Source organism: Physella acuta, unplaced genomic scaffold, assembly GCF_028476545.2.
Source record: "Physella acuta isolate Inbredline_101_S28 unplaced genomic scaffold, ASM2847654v3 ptg000571l, whole genome shotgun sequence".
Taxonomy (NCBI): domain Eukaryota; kingdom Metazoa; phylum Mollusca; class Gastropoda; family Physidae; genus Physella; species Physella acuta.
The window spans coordinates 598,432-621,749 of record NW_026732090.1 but is presented as its reverse complement, the minus strand read 5'-3'; the positions used below and the strand labels follow the sequence as shown (position 1 = coordinate 621,749).

At 48.6% G+C, this 23,318-nt stretch overlaps 2 protein-coding genes across 8 annotated transcripts in view; one reads left to right on the top strand and one right to left on the bottom strand.

Annotated features, from left to right (window-relative positions):
- Nucleotides 1-23,318, bottom strand: part of LOC131946779 (uncharacterized) — a gene marked incomplete at its 5' end in the record, with an annotated part of 64,798 nt that overhangs the window by 15,716 nt on the left and 25,764 nt on the right. The gene's annotated exons all lie outside the window — the stretch shown is intronic.
- LOC131946785 (uncharacterized) lies at nt 298-22,053 on the top strand. 7 transcript variants are annotated; one of them, XM_059307718.1, is made up of 6 exons: nt 337-534; nt 637-693; nt 2,934-3,140; nt 4,208-4,318; nt 15,481-15,851; nt 21,611-22,053. In XM_059307718.1, exons 3-6 carry the CDS (start codon nt 2,940-2,942, stop codon nt 22,035-22,037), a joined length of 1,110 nt encoding a protein of 369 aa, XP_059163701.1. In that variant the 5' UTR covers nt 337-534; nt 637-693; nt 2,934-2,939; the 3' UTR covers nt 22,038-22,053. The 7 variants fall into 7 exon arrangements, 6 of the variants coding, with proteins under 6 accessions (XP_059163701.1, XP_059163700.1, XP_059163697.1 ...); XM_059307717.1 differs by having other exon boundaries at nt 338-534; nt 2,929-3,140; XM_059307714.1 differs by having other exon boundaries at nt 338-534; nt 2,915-3,140.

The window sequence follows — 23,318 nt, the reverse complement described above, 5'->3', positions numbered from 1 at the left end:
CTTGTGACATTCAGGTTGTGTCATGTGGTTGTAGCCACGGTCTTCCCTTGTGACATTCAGGTTGTGTCATGTGGTTGTAGCCACAGTCTTTCCTTGTGACATATAGTTTGCGGAACATTAGTACTTTATAAATTCATACGCGTTTTTTTAAAAATCGGGAGTAGCGGAAAGTACTACTTCCGGTCACTCAAAATTTGACAGAAACCAGAGAATTAGAACTTTTACTTTGTTCGTAAAATTTCCGACAGACGGACCGACCAAGTATTTTTAGTATTTTTCTACACACTACCCCGATCTTGAAACAAAATTGCGCACTAACTGCTGCAGTCGACACCATTAAGCACATGAAATGACCACAGACGGCCAACAAACTTTTAGGAACAAGGCGCGGACAAAGTAGCTTGTCTGCGCCGCTCATGGCTTCACTTCTAGACTTCCGTGGGCCAGCTTTCATTTTGGACCAAGTACAATAGAGTGCAGTTCTACAAAACAATTAGTTCAAAGTTAGCTTAGACCCACAGATAATTAGTCTAGGTAAGTCTAGGCTTAGGTTTTTGTTGCTGGCATTTTGATCTACAAATGGAAATAAAGCTAGATCTAGATCTAAATTTAACTCTAACCCGTAATATATTGTAGGAAGCTGCTGAAACCTCACTGTCTGCGCATTTTGCTCTAACTATAAGTACAGATAAGGTAGGCATATGAGAATTGTAGCTGCAATTCTTAGTAAGTAATTCTAAGTAAGTAAACATGTCTTGAATTTTGTAACTGTTAAATACATTGACATGACCTAAATGTCGCCAATATCTTGATGTTACCCTTGTGTGAATGTCGCCAATATCTTGATGTTACCCTTGTCTAAATGTCGCCAATATCTTGATGTTACCCTTGTGTGAATGTCGCCAATATCTTGATGTTACCCTTGTCTGAACGTCGCCAATATCTTGATGTTACCCTTGTCTGAATGTCGCCAATATCTTGATGTTACCTTTGTCTGAATGTCGCCAATATCTTGATGTTACCCTTGTCTGAATGTCGCCAATATCTTGATGTTACCCTTGTCTAAATGTCGCCAATATCTTGATGTTAGCCTTGTCTAAATGTCGCCAATATCTTGATGTTACCCTTGTCTGAATGTCGCCAATATCTTGATGTTACCCTTGTCTGAACGTCGCCAATATCTTGATGTTACCCTTGTCTAAATGTCGCCAATATCTTGATGTTACCCTTGTCTGAATGTCGCCAATATCTTGATGTTACCCTTGTCTGAATGTCGCCAATATCTTGATGTTACCCTTGTCTGAATGTCGCCAATATCTTGATGTTACCCTTGTCTGAACGTCGCCAATATCTTGATGTTACCCTTGTCTGAATGTCGCCAATATCTTGATGTTACCCTTGTCTAAATGTCGCCAATATCTTGATGTTACCCTTGTCTGAATGTCGCCAATATCTTGATGTTACCCTTGTCTGAATGTCGCCAATATCTTGATGTTACCTTTGTCTTAATGTCGCCAATATCTTGATGTTACCCTTGTCTGAATGTCGCCAATATCTTGATGTTACCCTTGTCTAAATTTCGCCAATATCTTGATGTTACCCTTGTCTGAATGTCGCCAATATCTTGATGTTACCTTTGTCTGAACGTCGCCAATATCTTGATGTTACCCTTGTCTGATCGTCGCCAATATCTTGATGTTACCCTTGTGTGAATGTCGCCAATATCTTGATGTTACCCTTGTCTGAATGTCGCCAATATCTTGATGTTACCCTTGTCTAAATGTCGCCAATATCTTGATGTTACCCTTGTCTGAATGTCGCCAATATCTTGATGTTACCCTTGTCTGAACGTCGCCAATATCTTGATGTTACCCTTGTCTGAACGTCGCCAATATCTTGATGTTACCCTTGTGTGAATGTCGCCAATATCTTGATGTTACCCTTGTCTGAACGTCGCCAATATCTTGATGTTACCCTTGTCTGAATGTCGCCAATATCTTGATGTTACCCTTGTGTGAATGTCGCCAATATCTTGATGTTACCCTTGTCTGAATGTCGCCAATATCTTGATGTTACCCTTGTCTAAATGTCGCCAATATCTTGATGTTAGCCTTGTCTTAATGTCGCCAATATCTTGATGTTACCCTTGTCTGAACGTCGCCAATATCTTGATGTTACCCTTGTCTGAACGTCGCCAATATCTTGATGTTACCTTTGTCTGAATGTCGCCAATATCTTGATGTTACCCTTGTCTGAACGTCGCCAATATCTTGATGTTACCCTTGTCTGAATGTCGCCAATATCTTGATGTTACCCTTGTCTGAACGTCGCCAATATCTTGATGTTACCCTTGTCTGAATGTCGCCAATATCTTGATGTTACCCTTGTCTGAATGTCGCCAATATCTTGATGTTACCCTTGTGTGAATGTCGCCAATATCTTGATGTTACCCTTGTCTGAACGTCGCCAATATCTTGATGTTACCCTTGTCTGAATGTCGCCAATATCTTGATGTTACCCTTGTCTGAATGTCGCCAATATCTTGATGTTACCCTTGTCTGAATGTCGCCAATATCTTGATGTTACCCTTGTCTAAATGTCGCCAATATCTTGATGTTACCCTTGTGTGAATGTCGCCAATATCTTGATGTTACCCTTGTCTGAATGTCGCCAATATCTTGATGTTACCCTTGTCTGAACGTCGCCAATATCTTGATGTTACCCTTGTCTGAATGTCGCCAATATCTTGATGTTACCCTTGTCTGAATGTCGCCAATATATTGATGTTACCCTTGTCTGAATGTCGCCAATATCTTGATGTTACCCTGGTGTGAATGTCGCCAATATCTTGATGTTACCCTTGTCTAAATGTCGCCAATATCTTGATGTTACCCTTGTCTGAATGTCGCCCTAGTCCCATATTTCCAGGATAGACCAAGATGTCGAACAAACCATGCGGTGTTATGATTGGCCCACTACGCACCAACATGGACCCTGACACAATGGCCAAGAACGTATTCCGTGTACTCAGCACCGTGGGATTCCGATGCGACCAAATCAAGTCGATATCCGTCAACCCCGAGGCTGGGTTCGCCAGAGTCGACTTGTTCAATCCCGAGCAAGAGTTGTATGCTGTTAAGGTCGAGTACAAGAATAATTTATAAACAGTTCGTTTAAGACTTTTTTTTTCAGGTCATATCGTTTCGACTTGTTCAATCCCGAGCAAGAGTTGTATGCTGTTAAGGTCGAGTACAAGAATAATTTATAAACAGTTCGTTTAAGACTTTTTTTTTTCAGGTCATATCGTTTCGATCAGCTCATTTCTTTCCCAGCTACTAACAACATCGCTGTGTTTCATAATGAAACGTCCAATAAGTTTTCAATAAAAACAAAACGTTTGGGTTGGTAGGGGGGGGGGGGGGGGCGGCGTAGTAAAGCTTATAAGTCACGAGTTTGAACCCTCGAACAGTTGATAGCTGAGGACGTCTACAAATTACTGCTGTCTTCTAATTAGTTCTATAGAAGCAAATCGGAGTCAACGACCTAAATAGCGCATAACCAGTTGACACGTAGACCTAAGTGTCCTGGAAGGAATCCTTTCCAACACTAAAATTAACATCGAAGAAGAAGAAAAACCGGAACTTTAAAATTGCTATATATAAATAAATAAATAAATAAATCTATAAATATATATATATATATATATATATATATATATATATATATATATATATATATATATATATATATTATAGCAGTGTAGGTGATGACGGAGTTGAGGAGCATCATAAATATATTTGTGTGTGTGTGTTTGTGTAGGTGATGACGGAGCTGAGCAGCATCATAAATTTATTTGTGTGTGTGTGTTTGTGTAGGTGATGACGGAGCTGAGCAGCATCATAAATTTATGTGTGTGTGTGTGTTTGTGTAGGTGATGACGAGCTGAGCAGCATCATAAATTTATTTGTGTGTGTGTGTTTGTGTAGGTGATGACGGAGCTGAGCAGCATCATAAATTTATTCGTGTGTGTGTGTTTGTGTAGGTGATGACGAGCTGAGCAGCATCATAAATTTATTTGTGTGTGTGTGTTTGTGTAGGTGATGACGAGCTGAGCAGCATCATAAATTTATTTGTGTGTGTGTGTTTGTGTAGGTGATGACGAGCTGAGCAGCATCATAAATTTATTCGTGTGTGTGTGTTTGTGTAGGTGATGACGGAGCTGAGCAGCATCATAAATTTATTTGATCTACGGCGTCTTACAGACGACCCGAGCGTGATGAAGACGATCAGTTTTCAACAAGTTAGAACACAGATAAAGGTTAGTGACGGGGTTAGTGACGGGGTTAGTGACGGGGGACAGGTTAGTGACGGGGTTAGTGACGGGGTTAGTGACGGGGTTAGTGACGGGGTTAGTGACGGGGTTAGTGACGGGGGACAGGTTAGTGACGGGGGACAGGTTAGTGACGGGGTTAGTGACGGGGGACAGGTTAGTGACGGGGTTAGTGACGTGGGACAGGTTAGTGACGGGGGACAGGTTAGTGACGGGGTTAGTGACGGGGGACAGGTTAGTGACGGGGGACAGGTTAGTGACGGGGGACAGGTTAGTGACGGGGTTAGTGACGGGGGACAGGTTAGTGACGGGGGACAGGTTAGTGACGGGGTTAGTGACGGGGGACAGGTTAGTGACGGGGGACAGGTTAGTGACTGGGGACAGGTTAGTGACGGGGGACAGGTTAGTGACGTGGGACAGGTTAGTGACGGGGGACAGGTTAGTGACGGGGGACAGGTTAGTGACGGGGGACAGGTTAGTGACGGGGTTAGTGACGGGGGACAGGTTAGTGACAGGGGACAGGTTAGTGACGTGGGACAGGTTAGTGACGGGGTTAGTGACGGGGGACAGGTTAGTGACGGGCTTAGTGACGGGGTTAGTGACGGGGTTAGTGACGGGGGACAGGTTAGTGACGGGGGACAGGTTAGTGACGGGGTTAGTGACGGGGTTAGTGACGGGGTTAGTGACGGGGTTAGTGACGGGGGACAGGTTAGTGACGGGGGACAGGTTAGTGACGGGCTTAGTGACGGGGGACAGGTTAGTGACAGGGGACAGGTTAGTGACGTGGGACAGGTTAGTGACGGGGTTAGTGACGGGGGACAGGTTAGTGACGGGCTTAGTGACGGGGTTAGTGACGGGGTTAGTGACGGGGGACAGGTTAGTGACGGGGGACAGGTTAGTGACGGGGGACAGGTTAGTGACGGGCTTAGTGACGGGGGACAGGTTAGTGACAGGGGACAGGTTAGTGACGGGGGACAGGTTAGTGACGGGGTTAGTGACGGGGTTAGTGACGGGGGACAGGTTAGTGACGGGCTTAGTGACGGGGGACAGGTTAGTGACAGGGGACAGGTTAGTGACGTGGGACAGGTTAGTGACGGGGTTAGTGACGGGGGACAGGTTAGTGACGGGCTTAGTGACGGGGTTAGTGACGGGGGACAGGTTAGTGACGGGGGACAGGTTAGTGACGGGGGACAGGTTAGTGACGGGGTTAGTGACGGGGGACAGGTTAGTGACGGTGGACAGGTTAGTGACGGGGGACAGGTTAGTGACGGGGGACAGGTTAGTGACGTGGGACAGGTTAGTGACGGTGGACAGGTTAGTGACGGGGGACAGGTTAGTGACGGGGGACAGGTTAGTGACGGGGGACAGGTTAGTGACGGGGGACAGGTTAGTGACGGGGGACAGGTTAGTGACGGGGGACAGGTTAGTGACGGGGGACAGGTTAGTGACGGGGGACAGGTTAGTGACGGGGGACAGGTTAGTGACGGGGGACAGGTTAGTGACGGGGGACAGGTTAGTGACGTGGGACAGGTTAGTGACGGGGGACAGGTTAGTGACGGGGGACAGGTTAGTGACGGGGGACAGGTTAGTGACGGGGTTAGTGACGGGGTTAGTGACGGGGGACAGGTTAGTGACGGGGGACAGGTTAGTGACGGGGGACAGGTTAGTGACGGGGGACAGGTTAGTGACGGGGTTAGTGACGGTGGACAGGTTAGTGACGGGGGACAGGTTAGTGACGGGGTTAGTGACGGTGGACAGGTTAGTGACGGGGGACAGGTTAGTGACGGGGTTAGTGACGGGGTTAGTGACGGGGGACAGGTTAGTGACGGGGTTAGTGACGGTGGACAGGTTAGTGACGGGGGACAGGTTAGTGACGGGGGACAGGTTAGTGACGGGGTTAGTGACGGGGTTAGTGACGGTGGACAGGTTAGTGACGGGGTTAGTGACGGGGGACAGGTTAGTGACGGGGCTAGTGACGGGGTTAGTGACGGGGGACAGGTTAGTGACGGGGTTAGTGACGGGGTTAGTGACGGGGTTAGTGACGGGGTTAGTGACGGGGGACAGGTTAGTGACGGTGGACAGGTTAGTGACGGGGTTAGTGACGGGGTTAGTGACGGGGTTAGTGACGGGGTTAGTGACGGGGTTAGTGACGGGGGACAGGTTAGTGACGGGGTTAGTGACGTGGGACAGGTTAGTGACGGGGGACAGGTTAGTGACGTGGGACAGGTTAGTGACGGGGGACAGGTTAGTGACGGGGGACAGGTTAGTGACGGGCTTAGTGACGGGGTTAGTGACGGGGGACAGGTTAGTGACGGGGGACAGGTTAGTGACGGGGGACAGGTTAGTGACGGGGGACAGGTTAGTGACGGGGGACAGGTTAGTGACGGGGTTAGTGACGGTGGACAGGTTAGTGACGGGGGACAGGTTAGTGACGGGGTTAGTGACGGGGTTAGTGACGGGGGACAGGTTAGTGACGGTGGACAGGTTAGTGACGGGGTTAGTGACGGGGTTAGTGACGGGGGACAGGTTAGTGACGGGGGACAGGTTAGTGACGGGGTTAGTGACGGGGGACAGGTTAGTGACGGGGGACAGGTTAGTGACGGGGGACAGGTTAGTGACGGGGGACAGGTTAGTGACGGGGGACAGGTTAGTGACGGGGTTAGTGACGGGGGACAGGTTAGTGACGGGGGACAGGTTAGTGACGTGGGACAGGTTAGTGACGGGGTTAGTGACGGGGGACAGGTTAGTGACGGGCTTAGTGACGGGGTTAGTGACGGGGGACAGGTTAGTGACGGGGGACAGGTTAGTGACGGGGGACAGGTTAGTGACGGGGGACAGGTTAGTGACGGGGGACAGGTTAGTGACGGGGGACAGGTTAGTGACGGGGTTAGTGACGGGGGACAGGTTAGTGACGGGGGACAGGTTAGTGACGGGGGACAGGTTAGTGACTGGGGACAGGTTAGTGACGGGGGACAGGTTAGTGACGTGGGACAGGTTAGTGACGGGGTTAGTGACGGGGGACAGGTTAGTGACGGGCTTAGTGACGGGGGACAGGTTAGTGACAGGGGACAGGTTAGTGACGTGGGACAGGTTAGTGACGGGGTTAGTGACGGGGGACAGGTTAGTGACGGGCTTAGTGACGGGGTTAGTGACGGGGGACAGGTTAGTGACGGGGGACAGGTTAGTGACGGGGGACAGGTTAGTGACGGGGTTAGTGACGGGGGACAGGTTAGTGACGGGGGACAGGTTAGTGACGGGGGACAGGTTAGTGACGGGGTTAGTGACGGGGGACAGGTTAGTGACGGGGGACAGGTTAGTGACGGGGGACATGTTAGTGACGGGGGACAGGTTAGTGACGGTGGACAGGTTAGTGACGGGGGACAGGTTAGTGACGGGGTTAGTGACGGGGGACAGGTTAGTGACGGGGGACAGGTTAGTGACGGGGGACAGGTTAGTGACGGGGGACAGGTTAGTGACGGGGGACAGGTTAGTGACGGGGTTAGTGACGTGGGACAGGTTAGTGACGTGGGACAGGTTAGTGACGGGGGACAGGTTAGTGACGGGGGACAGGTTAGTGACGGGGGACAGGTTAGTGACGGGGTTAGTGACGGTGGACAGGTTAGTGACGGGGGACAGGTTAGTGACGGGGTTAGTGACGGTGGACAGGTTAGTGACGGGGGACAGGTTAGTGACGGGGTTAGTGACGGGGTTAGTGACGGGGGACAGGTTAGTGACGGGGTTAGTGACGGGGTTAGTGACGGTGGACAGGTTAGTGACGGGGGACAGGTTAGTGACGGGGTTAGTGACGGGGTTAGTGACGGTGGACAGGTTAGTGACGGGGTTAGTGACGGGGGACAGGTTAGTGACGGGGTTAGTGACGGGGTTAGTGACGGGGGACAGGTTAGTGACGGGGTTAGTGACGGGGTTAGTGACGGGGTTAGTGACGGGGTTAGTGACGGGGGACAGGTTAGTGACGGTGGACAGGTTAGTGACGGGGTTAGTGACGGGGGACAGGTTAGTGACGGGGTTAGTGACGGGGTTAGTGACGGGGTTAGTGACGGGGTTAGTGACGGGGGACAGGTTAGTGACGGGGTTAGTGACGTGGGACAGGTTAGTGACGGGGGACAGGTTAGTGACGTGGGACAGGTTAGTGACGGGGGACAGGTTAGTGACGGGGGACAGGTTAGTGACGGGCTTAGTGACGGGGTTAGTGACGGGGGACAGGTTAGTGACGGGGGACAGGTTAGTGACGGGGGACAGGTTAGTGACGGGGGACAGGTTAGTGACGGGGGACAGGTTAGTGACGGGGGACAGGTTAGTGACGGGGTTAGTGACGGTGGACAGGTTAGTGACGGGGGACAGGTTAGTGACGGGGTTAGTGACGGGGTTAGTGACGGGGTTAGTGACGGGGGACAGGTTAGTGACGGGGGACAGGTTAGTGACGGGGTTAGTGACGGTGGACAGGTTAGTGACGGGGGACAGGTTAGTGACGGGGTTAGTGACGGGGTTAGTGACGGGGGACAGGTTAGTGACGGGGGACAGGTTAGTGACGGGGGACAGGTTAGTGACGGGGTTAGTGATGGGGGACAGGTTAGTGACGGGGGACAGGTTAGTGACGGGGGACAGGTTAGTGACGGGTTTAGTGACGGGGTTAGTGACGGGGGACAGGTTAGTGACGGGGGACAGGTTAGTGACGGGGTTAGTGACGGGGTTAGTGACGGGGGACAGGTTAGTGACGGGGGACAGGTTAGTGACGGGGGACAGGTTAGTGACGTGGGACAGGTTAGTGACGGGGGACAGGTTAGTGACGGGGGACAGGTTAGTGACGGGGGACAGGTTAGTGACGGGGGACAGGTTAGTGACGGGGTTAGTGACGGGGGACAGGTTAGTGACGGGGGACAGGTTAGTGACGGGGGACAGGTTAGTGACGGGGTTAGTGACGGGGTTAGTGACGGTGGACAGGTTAGTGACGGGGGACAGGTTAGTGACGGTGGACAGGTTAGTGACGGGGGACAGGTTAGTGACGGGGTTAGTGACGGGGTTAGTGACGGGGGACAGGTTAGTGACGGGGTTAGTGACGGTGGACAGGTTAGTGACGGGGGACAGGTTAGTGACGGGTTAGTGACGGGGTTAGTGACGGTGGACAGGTTAGTGACGGGGTTAGTGACGGGGGACAGGTTAGTGACGGGGTTAGTGACGGGGTTAGTGACGGGGGACAGGTTAGTGACGGGGGACAGGTTAGTGACGGGGTTAGTGACGGGGTTAGTGACGGGGGACAGGTTAGTGACGGGGTTAGTGACGGGGGACAGGTTAGTGACGGGGGACAGGTTAGTGACGGGGTTAGTGACGGGGGACAGGTTAGTGACGGGGGACAGGTTAGTGACGGGGTTAGTGACGGGGGACAGGTTAGTGACGGGGTTAGTGACGGTGGACAGGTTAGTGACGTGGGACAGGTTAGTGACGTGGGACAGGTTAGTGACGGGGGACAGGTTAGTGACGGGGGACAGGTTAGTGACGGGGTTAGTGACGGGGTTAGTGACGGGGGACAGGTTAGTGACGGGGTTAGTGACGGGGTTAGTGACGTGGGACAGGTTAGTGACGGGGTTAGTGACGGGGGACAGGTTAGTGACGGGGGACAGGTTAGTGACGGGGGACAGGTTAGTGACGGGGGACAGGTTAGTGACGGGGTTAGTGACGTGGGACAGGTTAGTGACGGGGTTAGTGACGGTGGACAGGTTAGTGACGTGGGACAGGTTAGTGACGGGGGACATGTTAGTGACGGGGGACAGGTTAGTGACGGGGTTAGTGACGGTGGACAGGTTAGTGACGGGGGACAGGTTAGTGACGGGGGACAGGTTAGTGACGGGGGACAGGTTAGTGACGGGGGACAGGTTAGTGACGGGGGACAGGTTAGTGACGGGGGACAGGTTAGTGACGGGGGACAGGTTAGTGACGGGGGACAGGTTAGTGACGGGGGACAGGTTAGTGACGGGGGACAGGTTAGTGACGGGGGACAGGTTAGTGACGGGGTTAGTGACGGGGTTAGTGACGGGGTTAGTGACGGGGGACAGGTTAGTGACGGGGTTAGTGACGGGGGACAGGTTAGTGACGGGGGACAGGTTAGTGACGGGGGACAGGTTAGTGACGGGGTTAGTGACGGGGTTAGTGACGGGGGACAGGTTAGTGACGGGGGACAGGTTAGTGACGGGGTTAGTGACGGGGTTAGTGACGTGGGACAGGTTAGTGACGGGGTTAGTGACGGGGGACAGGTTAGTGACGGGGGACAGGTTAGTGACGGGGGACAGGTTAGTGACGGGGTTAGTGACGTGGGACAGGTTAGTGACGGGGTTAGTGACGGTGGACAGGTTAGTGACGTGGGACAGGTTAGTGACGGGGGACAGGTTAGTGACGGGGGACAGGTTAGTGACGGGGTTAGTGACGGTGGACAGGTTAGTGACGGGGGACAGGTTAGTGACGGGGGACAGGTTAGTGACGGGGGACAGGTTAGTGACGGGGGACAGGTTAGTGACGGGGGACAGGTTAGTGACGGGGGACAGGTTAGTGACGGGGGACAGGTTAGTGACGGGGGACAGGTTAGTGACGGTGGACAGGTTAGTGACGGGGGACAGGTTAGTGACGGGGTTAGTGACGGGGTTAGTGACGGGGGACAGGTTAGTGACGGGGGACAGGTTAGTGACGGGGTTAGTGACGGGGGACAGGTTAGTGACGGGGTTAGTGACGGGGTTAGTGACGGGGTTAGTGACGGGGTTAGTGACGGGGGACAGGTTAGTGACGGGGGACAGGTTAGTGACGGGGGACAGGTTAGTGACGGGGTTAGTGACGGGGGACAGGTTAATGACGGGGTTAGTGACGGGGGACAGGTTAGTGACGGGGGACAGGTTAGTGACGGGGGACAGGTTAGTGACGGGGGACAGGTTAGTGACGGGGGACAGGTTAGTGACGGGGGACAGGTTAGTGACGGGGGACAGGTTAGTGACGGGGTTAGTGACGGTGGACAGGTTAGTGACGGGGGACAGGTTAGTGACGGTGGACAGGTTAGTGACGGTGGACAGGTTAGTGACGGTGGACAGGTTAGTGACGGGGGACAGGTTAGTGACGGGGGACAGGTTAGTGACGGGGTTAGTGACGGTGGACAGGTTAGTGACGGGGGACAGGTTAGTGACGGGGTTAGTGACGTGGGACAGGTTAGTGACGGTGGACAGGTTAGTGACGGGGGACAGGTTAGTGACGGGGTTAGTGACGTGGGACAGGTTAGTGACGGGGGACAGGTTAGTGACGGGGTTAGTGACGGGGGACAGGTTAGTGACGGGGGACAGGTTAGTGACGGGGTTAGTGACGGGGTTAGTGACGGGGTTAGTGACGGGGGACAGGTTAGTGACGGTGGACAGGTTAGTGACGGGGGACAGGTTAGTGACGGGGTTAGTGACGGGGTTAGTGACGGGGGACAGGTTAGTGACGGGGGACAGGTTAGTGACGGGGGACAGGTTAGTGACGGGGTTAGTGACGGGGGACAGGTTAGTGACGGGGTTAGTGACGTGGGACAGGTTAGTGACGGGGGACAGGTTAGTGACGGGGGACAGGTTAGTGACGGTGGACAGGTTAGTGACGGTGGACAGGTTAGTGACGGGGGACAGGTTAGTGACGGTGGACAGGTTAGTGACGGGGGACAGGTTAGTGACGGGGTTAGTGACGGTGGACAGGTTAGTGACGGGGGACAGGTTAGTGACGGGGGACAGGTTAGTGACGGGGTTAGTGACGGGGGACAGGTTAGTGACGGGGTTAGTGACGTGGGACAGGTTAGTGACGGGGGACAGGTTAGTGACGGGGGACAGGTTAGTGACGGGGGACAGGTTAGTGACGGGGTTAGTGACGTGGGACAGGTTAGTGACGGGGTTAGTGACGGGGTTAGTGACGGGGTTAGTGACGGGGGACAGGTTAGTGACGGTGGACAGGTTAGTGACGGGGGACAGGTTAGTGACGGTGGACAGGTTAGTGACGGGGGACAGGTTAGTGACGGGGTTAGTGACGGGGGACAGGTTAGTGACGGGGTTAGTGACGGGGTTAGTGACGGGGGACAGGTTAGTGACGGGGGACAGGTTAGTGACGGGGGACAGGTTAGTGACGGGGTTAGTGACGGGGGACAGGTTAGTGACGGGGTTAGTGACGTGGGACAGGTTAGTGACGGGGGACAGGTTAGTGACGGGGGACAGGTTAGTGACGGTGGACAGGTTAGTGACGGTGGACAGGTTAGTGACGGGGGACAGGTTAGTGACGGTGGACAGGTTAGTGACGGGGGACAGGTTAGTGACGGGGTTAGTGACGGTGGACAGGTTAGTGACGGGGGACAGGTTAGTGACGGGGGACAGGTTAGTGACGGGGTTAGTGACGGGGGACAGGTTAGTGACGGGGTTAGTGACGTGGGACAGGTTAGTGACGGGGGACAGGTTAGTGACGGGGGACAGGTTAGTGACGGGGGACAGGTTAGTGACGGGGTTAGTGACGTGGGACAGGTTAGTGACGGGGGACAGGTTAGTGACGGGGGACAGGTTAGTGACGGGGGACAGGTTAGTGACGGGGGACAGGTTAGTGACGGGGTTAGTGACGGGGGACAGGTTAGTGACGGGGGACAGGTTAGTGACGGGGGACAGGTTAGTGACGGGGGACAGGTTAGTGACGGGGGACAGGTTAGTGACGGGGGACAGGTTAGTGACGGGGGACAGGTTAGTGACGGGGTTAGTGACGGGGGACAGGTTAGTGACGGGGTTAGTGACGGGGGACAGGTTAGTGACGGGGGACAGGTTAGTGACGGGGGACAGGTTAGTGACGGGGGACAGGTTAGTGACGGGGTTAGTGACGGTGGACAGGTTAGTGACGGGGGACAGGTTAGTGACGGGGGACAGGTTAGTGACGGGGGACAGGTTAGTGACGGGGTTAGTGACGGTGGACAGGTTAGTGACGTGGGACAGGTTAGTGACGGGGGACAGGTTAGTGACGGGGGACAGGTTAGTGACGGGGGACAGGTTAGTGACGGGGGACAGGTTAGTGACGGGGGACAGGTTAGTGACGGGGGACAGGTTAGTGACGGGGGACAGGTTAGTGACGGGGGACAGGTTAGTGACGGGGGACAGGTTAGTGACGGGGGACAGGTTAGTGACGGGGGACAGGTTAGTGACGGGGTTAGTGACGGGGGACAGGTTAGTGACGGGGGACAGGTTAGTGACGGGGGACAGGTTAGTGACGGGGGACAGGTTAGTGACGGGGTTAGTGACGGGGGACAGGTTAGTGACGGTGGACAGGTTAGTGACGGGGGACAGGTTAGTGACGGGGTTAGTGACGGGGGACAGGTTAGTGACGGGGGACAGGTTAGTGACGGGGGACAGGTTAGTGACGGGGGACAGGTTAGTGACGGGGGACAGGTTAGTGACGGGGGACAGGTTAGTGACGGGGGACAGGTTAGTGACGGGGTTAGTGACGGTGGACAGGTTAGTGACGGTGGACAGGTTAGTGACGGGGGACAGGTTAGTGACGGGGGACAGGTTAGTGACGGGGGACAGGTTAGTGACGGGGTTAGTGACGGGGGACAGGTTAGTGACGGGGGACAGGTTAGTGACGGGGTTAGTGACGGGGGACAGGTTAGTGACGGGGGACAGGTTAGTGACGGGGTTAGTGACGGTGGACAGGTTAGTGACGGTGGACAGGTTAGTGACGGGGGACAGGTTAGTGACGGGGGACAGGTTAGTGACGGTGGACAGGTTAGTGACGGTGGACAGGTTAGTGACGGGGGACAGGTTAGTGACGGGGGACAGGTTAGTGACGGGGTTAGTGACGTGGGACAGGTTAGTGACGTGGGACAGGTTAGTGACGGGGGACAGGTTAGTGACGGGGGACAGGTTAGTGACGGGGTTAGTGACGGGGGACAGGTTAGTGACGGGGGACAGGTTAGTGACGGGGTTAGTGACGGTGGACAGGTTAGTGACGGGGGACAGGTTAGTGACGGGGTTAGTGACGGGGGACAGGTTAGTGACGGGGGACAGGTTAGTGACGGGGTTAGTGACGGGGGACAGGTTAGTGACGGGGGACAGGTTAGTGACGGGGTTAGTGACGGGGGACAGGTTAGTGACGGGGGACAGGTTAGTGACGGGGTTAGTGACGGTGGACAGGTTAGTGACGGGGGACAGGTTAGTGACGGGGGACAGGTTAGTGACGGGGGACAGGTTAGTGACGGGGTTAGTGACGGGGGACAGGTTAGTGACGGGGGACAGGTTAGTGACGGGGGACAGGTTAGTGACGGGGGACAGGTTAGTGACGGGGTTAGTGACGGGGGACAGGTTAGTGACGGGGGACAGGTTAGTGACGGGGGACAGGTTAGTGACGGGGGACAGGTTAGTGACGGGGGACAGGTTAGTGACGGGTTTACAGACGGAGGACAGGTTAGTTACGTAGGGCGTCACTGCTTTTTTTTCGTATCGCTCACAGACTAGAGTGAGAGAATGAGTGTATATACCTTGAGTGAATGAGGTGTTGGGGGGGGGGGTGCACATTGGATGAATACAAGAGGAAACTACCTTCGTTGACCTTTCGAAAGAATGAAGTTGTGATTCAGTGTAGTAAGTTTTATTACTTATGTTTCCTCTCATTTTTATATCGAGTACTATTTCAAACAGTGTATTTTAATGACTAAAAATAGGTTAACCGTCTCTCCTTTCAAGGCAGAGTTAACAATCACAGCTGTATAGGTCTACAGCCTACACACTGTGCCATTTGTTTAAGTCAAGATTTATATACGCTGTGACAGTTCTTATCATGAAATGTATTTTGTTCAATGGTTTAGCAGATTTATATACGCTGTGACAGTTCTTATCATGACATGTATTTTGTTCAATGGTTTAGCAGATTTATATACGCTGTGACAGTTCTTATCATGAAATGTATTTTGTTCAATGGTTTAGCAGATTTATATACGCTGTGACAGTTCTTATCATGAAATGTATTTTGTTCAATGGTTTAGCAGATTTATATACGCTGTGACAGTTCTTATCATGAAATGTATTTTGTTCAATGGTTTAGCAGATTTATATACGCTGTGACAGTTCTTATCATGAAATGTATTTTGTTCAATGGTTTGGCAGTCACCAAGTACGGACGTCGATGAAGGGATTAGAGAAATGGGAAAAACGGCTCCTTTTAGAACCTACGAGCCAAAAGACACGCGGGGTTTGTGCGTGATTTGGGGAGAAAACTTTACCCCTGTTCCGCCCGAGAACAAAAGCGTCAGACTGTCCGATCCGCATCGCTTTGCCACAGAATGGGAATTACCTGAGGATGCCCCAAGCAGGATTAAACCAAAAATGGACGATCAAGCAACCAGCACCGAAATGATACAGAAGAGCTTCTGTTATGGCCCCTTCTACTTCGAGGACAATATGAGAATAGTGCCGCGAGCGGGGTACGCGGGAGCGTACAAGTGTTACCCAGATTATGATCCAGATAGACATTTAAAGTAAGCCACAACTTTTCTGTTGTCAGACATGTAGCTGTCACGTATTGGTTGTTGTCAAACATGTAGCTGTCACGTATTGGTTGTTGTCAAACATGTAGCTGTCACGTGTCTTCTGTTGTCAAACATGTAGCTGTCACGTGTCTTCTGTTGTCAAACATGTAGCTGTCACGTGTCTTCTGTTGTCAAACATGTAGCTGTCACGTGTCTTCTGTTGTTAAACATGTAGCTGTCACGTGTCTTCTGTTGTTAAACATGTAGCTGTCACGTGTCTTCTGTTGTCAAACATGTAGCTGTCACGTATTGGTTGTTGTCAAACATGTAGCTGTCACGTGTTGGTTGTTGTCAAACATGTAGCTGTCACGTATTGGTTGTCAAACATATAGCTGTCACGTGTTGGTTGTTGTCAAACATGTAGCTGTCACGTATTGGTTGTTGTCAAACATGTAGCTGTCACGTGTCTTCTGTTGTCAAACATGTAGCTGTCACGTGTCTTCTGTTGTCAAACATGTAGCTGTCACGTGTCTTCTGTTGTCAAACATGTAGATGTCACGTATTGGTTGTTGTCATACATGTAGCTGTCACGTGTTGGTTGTTGTCAAACATGTAGCTGTCACGTATTGGTTGTTGTCAAACATGTAGCTGTCACGTGTCTTCTGTTGTTAAACATGTAGCTGTCACGTGTCTTCTGTTGTTAAACATGTAGCTGTCACGTGTCTTCTGTTGTCAAACATGTAGCTGTCACGTATTGGTTGTTGTCAAACATGTAGCTGTCACGTGTTGGTTGTTGTCAAACATGTAGCTGTCACGTATTGGTTGTTGTCAAACATGTAGCTGTCACGTGTTGGTTGTTGTCAAACATGTAGCTGTCACGTATTGGTTGTTGTCAAACATGTAGCTGTCACGTGTCTTCTGTTGTCAAACATGTAGCTGTCACGTGTCTTCTGTTGTCAAACATGTAGCTGTCACGTGTCTTCTGTTGTCAAACATGTAGCTGTCACGTGTCTTCTGTTGTCAAACATGTAGCTGTCACGTGTCTTCTGTTGTTAAACATGTAGCTGTCACGTGTCTTCTGTTGTTAAACATGTAGCTGTCACGTGTCTTCTGTTGTCAAACATGTAGCTGTCACGTATTGGTTGTTGTCAAACATGTAGCTGTCACGTGTTGGTTGTTGTCAAACATGTAGCTGTCACGTATTGGTTGTCAAACATATAGCTGTCACGTGTTGGTTGTTGTCAAACATGTAGCTGTCACGTATTGGTTGTTGTCAAACATGTAGCTGTCACGTGTCTTCTGTTGTCAAACATGTAGCTGTCACGTGTCTTCTGTTGTCAAACATGTAGCTGTCACGTGTCTTCTGTTGTCAAACATGTAGATGTCACGTGTCTTCTGTTGTCAAACATGTAGCTGTCACGTATTGGTTGTTGTCATACATGTAGCTGTCACGTGTTGGTTGTTGGCAAACATGTAGCTGTCACGTATTGGTTGTTGTCAAACATGTAGCTGTCACGTGTCTTCTGTTGTTAAACATGTAGCTGTCACGTGTCTTCTGTTGTTAAACATGTAGCTGTCACGTGTCTTCTGTTGTCAAACATGTAGCTGTCACGTATTGGTTGTTGTCAAACATGTAGCTGTCACGTGTTGGTTGTTGTCAAACATGTAGCTGTCACGTATTGGTTGTTGTCAAACATGTAGCTGTCACGTGTTGGTTGTTGTCAAACATGTAGCTGTCACGTATTGGTTGTTGTCAAACATGTAGCTGTCACGTGTCTTCTGTTGTCAAACATGTAGCTGTCACGTGTCTTCTGTTGTCAAACATGTAGCTGTCACGTGTCTTCTGTTGTCAAACATGTAGATGTCACGTGTCTTCTGTTGTCAAACATGTAGCTGTCACGTATTGGTTGTTGTCATACATGTAGCTGTCACGTGTTGGTTGTTGTCAAACATGTAGTTGTCACGTGTCTTCTGTTGTGAAACATGTAGCTGTCACGTGTCTTCTGTTGTCAAACATGTAGCTGTCACGTGTTGGTTGTTGTAAAACATGTAGCTGTCACGTATTGGTTGTTGTCAAACATGTAGATGTCACGTGTTGGTTGTTGTCAGACATGTAGATGTCACGTGTCTTCTGTTGTCAAACATGTAGCTGTCACGTGTTGGTTGTTGTCAAACATGTAGCTGTCACGTGTCTTCTGATGTCAAACATGTAGCTGTCACGTATTGGTTGTTGTCAAACATGTAGATGTCACGTGTCTTCTGTTGTCAAACATGTAGATGTCACGTGTTGGTTGTTGTCAAACATGTAGTTGTCACGTGTCTTCTGTTGTCAAACATGTAGCTGTCACGTGTCTTCTGTTGTAAAACATGTAGCTGTCACGTGTCTACTGTTGTCAAACATGTAGCTGTCACGTGTCTTCTGTTGTCAAACATGTAGCTGTCACGTGTTGGTTGTTGTCAAACATGTAGATGTCACGTGTCTTCTGTTGTGAAACATGTAGCTGTCACGTGTCTTCTGTTGTCAAACATGTAGCTGTCACGTGTCTTCTGTTGTGAAACATGTAGCTGTCACGTGTCTTCTGTTATTAAACATGTAGCTGTCACGTGTCTTCTGTTGTCAAACATGTAGCTGTCACGTGTCTTCTGTTGTCAAACATGTAGCTGTCACGTGTCTTCTGTTGTCAAACATGTAGCTGTCACGTGTCTTCTGTTGTCAAACATGTAGCTGTCACGTGTTGGTTGTTGTAAAACATGTAGCTGTCACGTGTTGGTTGTTGTCAAACATGTAGCTGTCACGTGTCTTCTGTTGTTAAACATGTAGCTGTCACGTGTCTTCTGTTGTCAAACATGTAGCTGTCACGTATTGGTTGTTGTCAAACATGTAGCTGTCACGTGTCTTCTGTTGTCAAACATGTAGCTGTCACGAGTCTTCTCTTGTCAAACATGTAGCTGTCACGTGTTGGTTGTTGTAAAACATGTAGCTGTCACGTGTCTACTGTTGTCAAACATGTAGCTGTCACGTGTCTTCTCTTGTCAAACATGTAGCTATAACGAATTGGTTGTTGTCAAACATGTAGCTGTCACGTGTCTTCTGTTGTCAAACATGTAGCTGACACGTGTTGGTTGTTGTCAAACATGTAGCTGTCACGAGTTGGTTGTTGTCAAACATGTAGCTGTCACGTATTGGTTGTTGTCAAACATGTAGCTGTCACGTGTTGGTTGCTGTCAAACATGTAGCTGTCACGCATTGGTTGTTGTCAAACATGTAGCTGTCACGTGTCTTCTGTTGTCAAACATGTAGCTGTCACGTGTCTTCTGTTGTCAAACATGTAGATGTCACGTGTCTTCTGTTGTCAAACATGTAGCTGTCACGTATTGGTTGTTGTCATACATGTAGCTGTCACGTGTTGGTTGTTGTCAAACATGTAGTTGTCACGTGTCTTCTGTTGTGAAACATGTAGCTGTCACGTGTCTTCTGTTGTCAAACATGTAGCTGTCACGTGTTGGTTGTTGTAAAACATGTAGCTGTCACGTATTGGTTGTTGTCAAACATGTAGATGTCACGTGTTGGTTGTTGTCAAACATGTAGATGTCACGTGTTTTCTGTTGTCAAACATGTAGCTGTCACGTGTTGGTTGTTGTTAAAACAACTAGCTGTCACGTGTCTTCTGATGTCAAACATGTAGCTGTCACGTATTGGTTGTTGTCAAACATGTAGATGTCACGTGTCTTCTGTTGTCAAACATGTAGATGTCACGTGTTGGTTGTTGTCAAACATGTAGTTGTCACGTGTCTTCTGTTGTCAAACATGTAGCTGTCACGTGTCTTCTGTTGTAAAACATGTAGCTGTCACGTGTCTACTGTTGTCAAACATGTAGCTGTCACGTGTCTTCTGTTGTCAAACATGTAGCTGTCACGTGTTGGTTGTTGTCAAACATGTAGATGTCACGTGTCTTCTGTTGTGAAACATGTAGCTGTCACGTGTCTTCTGTTGTCAAACATGTAGCTGTCACGTGTCTTCTGTTGTTAAACATGTAGATGTCACGTGTTGGTTGTTGTCATACATGTAGCTGTCACGTGTTGGTTGTTGTCAAACATGTAGCTGTCACGTGTTGGTTGTTGTCAAACATGTAGCTGTCACGTGTCTTCTGTTGTCAAACATGTAGCTGTCACGTGTCTTCTGTTGTCAAACATGTAGCTGTCACGTGTTGGTTGTTGTCAAACATGTAGCTGTCACGTGTTGGTTGTTGTCAAACATGTAGATGTCACGTGTTGGTTGTTGTCATACATGTAGCTGTCACGTGTCTTCTGTTGTCAAACATGTAGCTTTCACGTATTGGTTGTTGTGAAACATGTAGCTGTCACGTGTCTTCTGTTGTCAAACATGTAGCTGTCACGTGTCTTCTGTTGTCAAACATGTAGCTGTCACGTGTTGGTTGTTGTCAAACATGTAGCTGTCACGTGTCTTCTGTTGTCAAACATGTAGCTGTCACGTGTCTTCTGTTGTCAAACATGTAACTGTAGGCCTCACAAGGTTGAACGTTTAGTCTAGTCCATTTATATTCACGGCCTTGAACTTGTTGCCAGCCGATCCTTGGTGAAATTAGTCAGCATTCGTAGTGGCGGCTTAAACACATTTTAACACGTTTTTCTTAACTCAGCTTCGCGTTTGTGGATGTGTGGATTTGTTTGTTGTTAAAATTGACATCGAAAATTAGCCCACTTCTGATTGCTCTAGAGACCTGAAATTTGGCATGCATGCTACTTTCGCCTAACAATTTCAGATGCAATCATAAAAACTAGCAATTAGAGACCGTAATTAGCTTAATTTAATTACGCCCCAAGGACCATAAAATTGAGGACATGATTTCTAAAGATACCGACAAGACTGAAGACCTATTGACACAGTTACTTCGGCCCCAATCGATGTGAGCGCGCTGGCCGTGATCGTATAGTGGTTAGTACTTCGCGTTGTGGCCGCGACAACCCAGGTTCGAATCCTGGTCGCTCAAGATTTTTAGTCCGTGTATTTATAAACACTTTTTTAAAAACCACGTTTTTCATGTGTAGCAACGGATTAAAAAGGAGAAAATAAAATACTTAAAAAAAACTTTTTAAAAAACCACGTTTTTTATGTGTAGCAACGGACTAAAAAGGAGAACGGACACGGTAACACATTGTTAACGGTGACACGGTTGGTACGCTGGGCATGCTAAAATACACATAAACACGTTTTTCCTTAACTCAGCTTCGCGTTTATTTGTTTGTTTATGGGAGATTTGATCACGTGATTCGTGAGTAGATCTCCACGCCAGCAACGTAAATTACACCCTTTCTCTGTTTAAAGCGTATCGGTCGCTCAAGATTTTTTTAGTCCGTGTATTTAAAAACACTTAGTCACGTCATACTTAATCAAGTGATTAGATAAAGTAGAAAATAAACTATATAAAAAACTTTTTAAAAACCACGTTTTTCATGTGTAGCAACGGACTAAAAAGGAGAAAATAAAATACTTAAAAAAACTTTTTAAAAAACCACGTTTTTCTTGTGGACTAAAAAGTAGAAAATAACTATTTACATACATTTGATGACAAAAAACGTGGGTACGTTCACCATCAAATTTCCCGACCCATCTGCCCGACCCACGTTTTTTGTCATCAAATGTATGTAAATAGTTATTTTCTACTTTTTAGTCCACAAGAAAAACGTGGTTTTTTAAAAAGTTTTTTTAAGTATTTTATTATAACTGTCTTTTTTTTTTCTTGAAGCGCTCTGGCAGATGTGGCAGCTACCCACATTGTTGCGTTCCTCAACTCATGCAATGGTACCCTGTTCATTGGCGTGGACTCCAACGGCATACCGGTAGAGTTCGAGCTAGATAGTTATCAAAGAGACGAAATCCTCCTGGCTATTGATCAAAAGATCACATACATAACTCCATGGGTTCGACCGAGTCTGTACAAGATATACTACGTACCCGTAATAGGTGATGAAGTCGGTATCTTGCCAAAAAAGGTTATCCTAGTTATTGATGTGAAACGCGAAATAATAAGGGGGAAACAATACCAATACGACGATTATATCCACTGGTTCAAAGGAGGGAGAGTAGTGCAGAGCACTTGTCTAATACCACTAAAAATGAAGGATGACAAGAATGACAAGAATGCAAAGAATGCAAAGAATGCAAAGAAATAAAGCTACTTCATGTGCATTAAGACCAAAAGTTCGTTTTGAATGTCTTTCAGTATTTAGCGTTTATTCTTTTATTTGATCTAATAATGACTAAAATTGTAGGTTGCTCTACAACTGATCCAACTTATGTTCAATTTGATCTAATAATGACTAAAATTGTAAGTTGCTCTACAACTGATCCAACTTATGTTCTGTTTGATCTAATAATGACTAAAATTGTAAGTTGCTCTACAACTGATCCAACTTATGTTTATTACTTTACCTGTTCCCTTATAATTGATTTAACGTAGGCCTACGTCTCTAATTTTACGTTTATTTAATTGAAGATACTTTTTTTTCCATAATTTAAACACACACAGATATGCTTGTGAGAGAGATTACAAACTCTAATGACTAGAGCATTACAAACTCTAATGACTAGAGCATTACAAACTCTAATGACTAGAGCATTACAATCTCTAATGACTAGAGCATTACAAACTCTAATGACTAGAGCATTACAAACTCTAATGACTAGAGCATTACAAACTCTAGGGACTAGAGCATTACAAACTAATGACTAGAACATTACAAACTCTAATGACTAGAGCATTACAAACTCTAATGACTAGAGCATAACAAACTAAGGTGACTAGAGCATTACAAACTCTAATGACTAGAGCATTACAAACTCTAATGACTAGAGCATTACAAACTCTAATGACTAGAGCATTACAATCTCTAATGACTAGAGCATTACAAACTCTAATGACTAGAGCATTACAAACTCTAATGACTAGAGCATTACAAACTCTAGGGACTAGAGCATTACAAACTAATGACTAGAACATTACAAACTCTAATGACTAGAGCATAACAAACTCTAATGACTAGAGCATTACAAACTAAGGTGACTAGAGCATTACAAACTCTAATGACTAGAGCATTACAAACTCTAATGACTAGAGCATTACAAACTCTAACGACTAGAGCATTACAAACTAATGACTAGAACATTACAAACTCTAATGACTAGAGCATAACAAACTAAGGTGACTAGAGCATTGCAAACTCTAATGACTAGAACATTACAAACTCTAATGACTAGAGCATAACAAACTAAGGTGACTAGAGCATTACAAACTCTAATGACTAGAGCATTACAAACTCTAACGACTAGAGCATTACAAACTCTAATGACTAGAGCATTACAAACTCTAATGACTAGAGCATTACAAACTCTAATGACTAGAGCATAACAAACTCTAATGACTAGAGCATTACAAACTAAGGTGACTAGAGCAT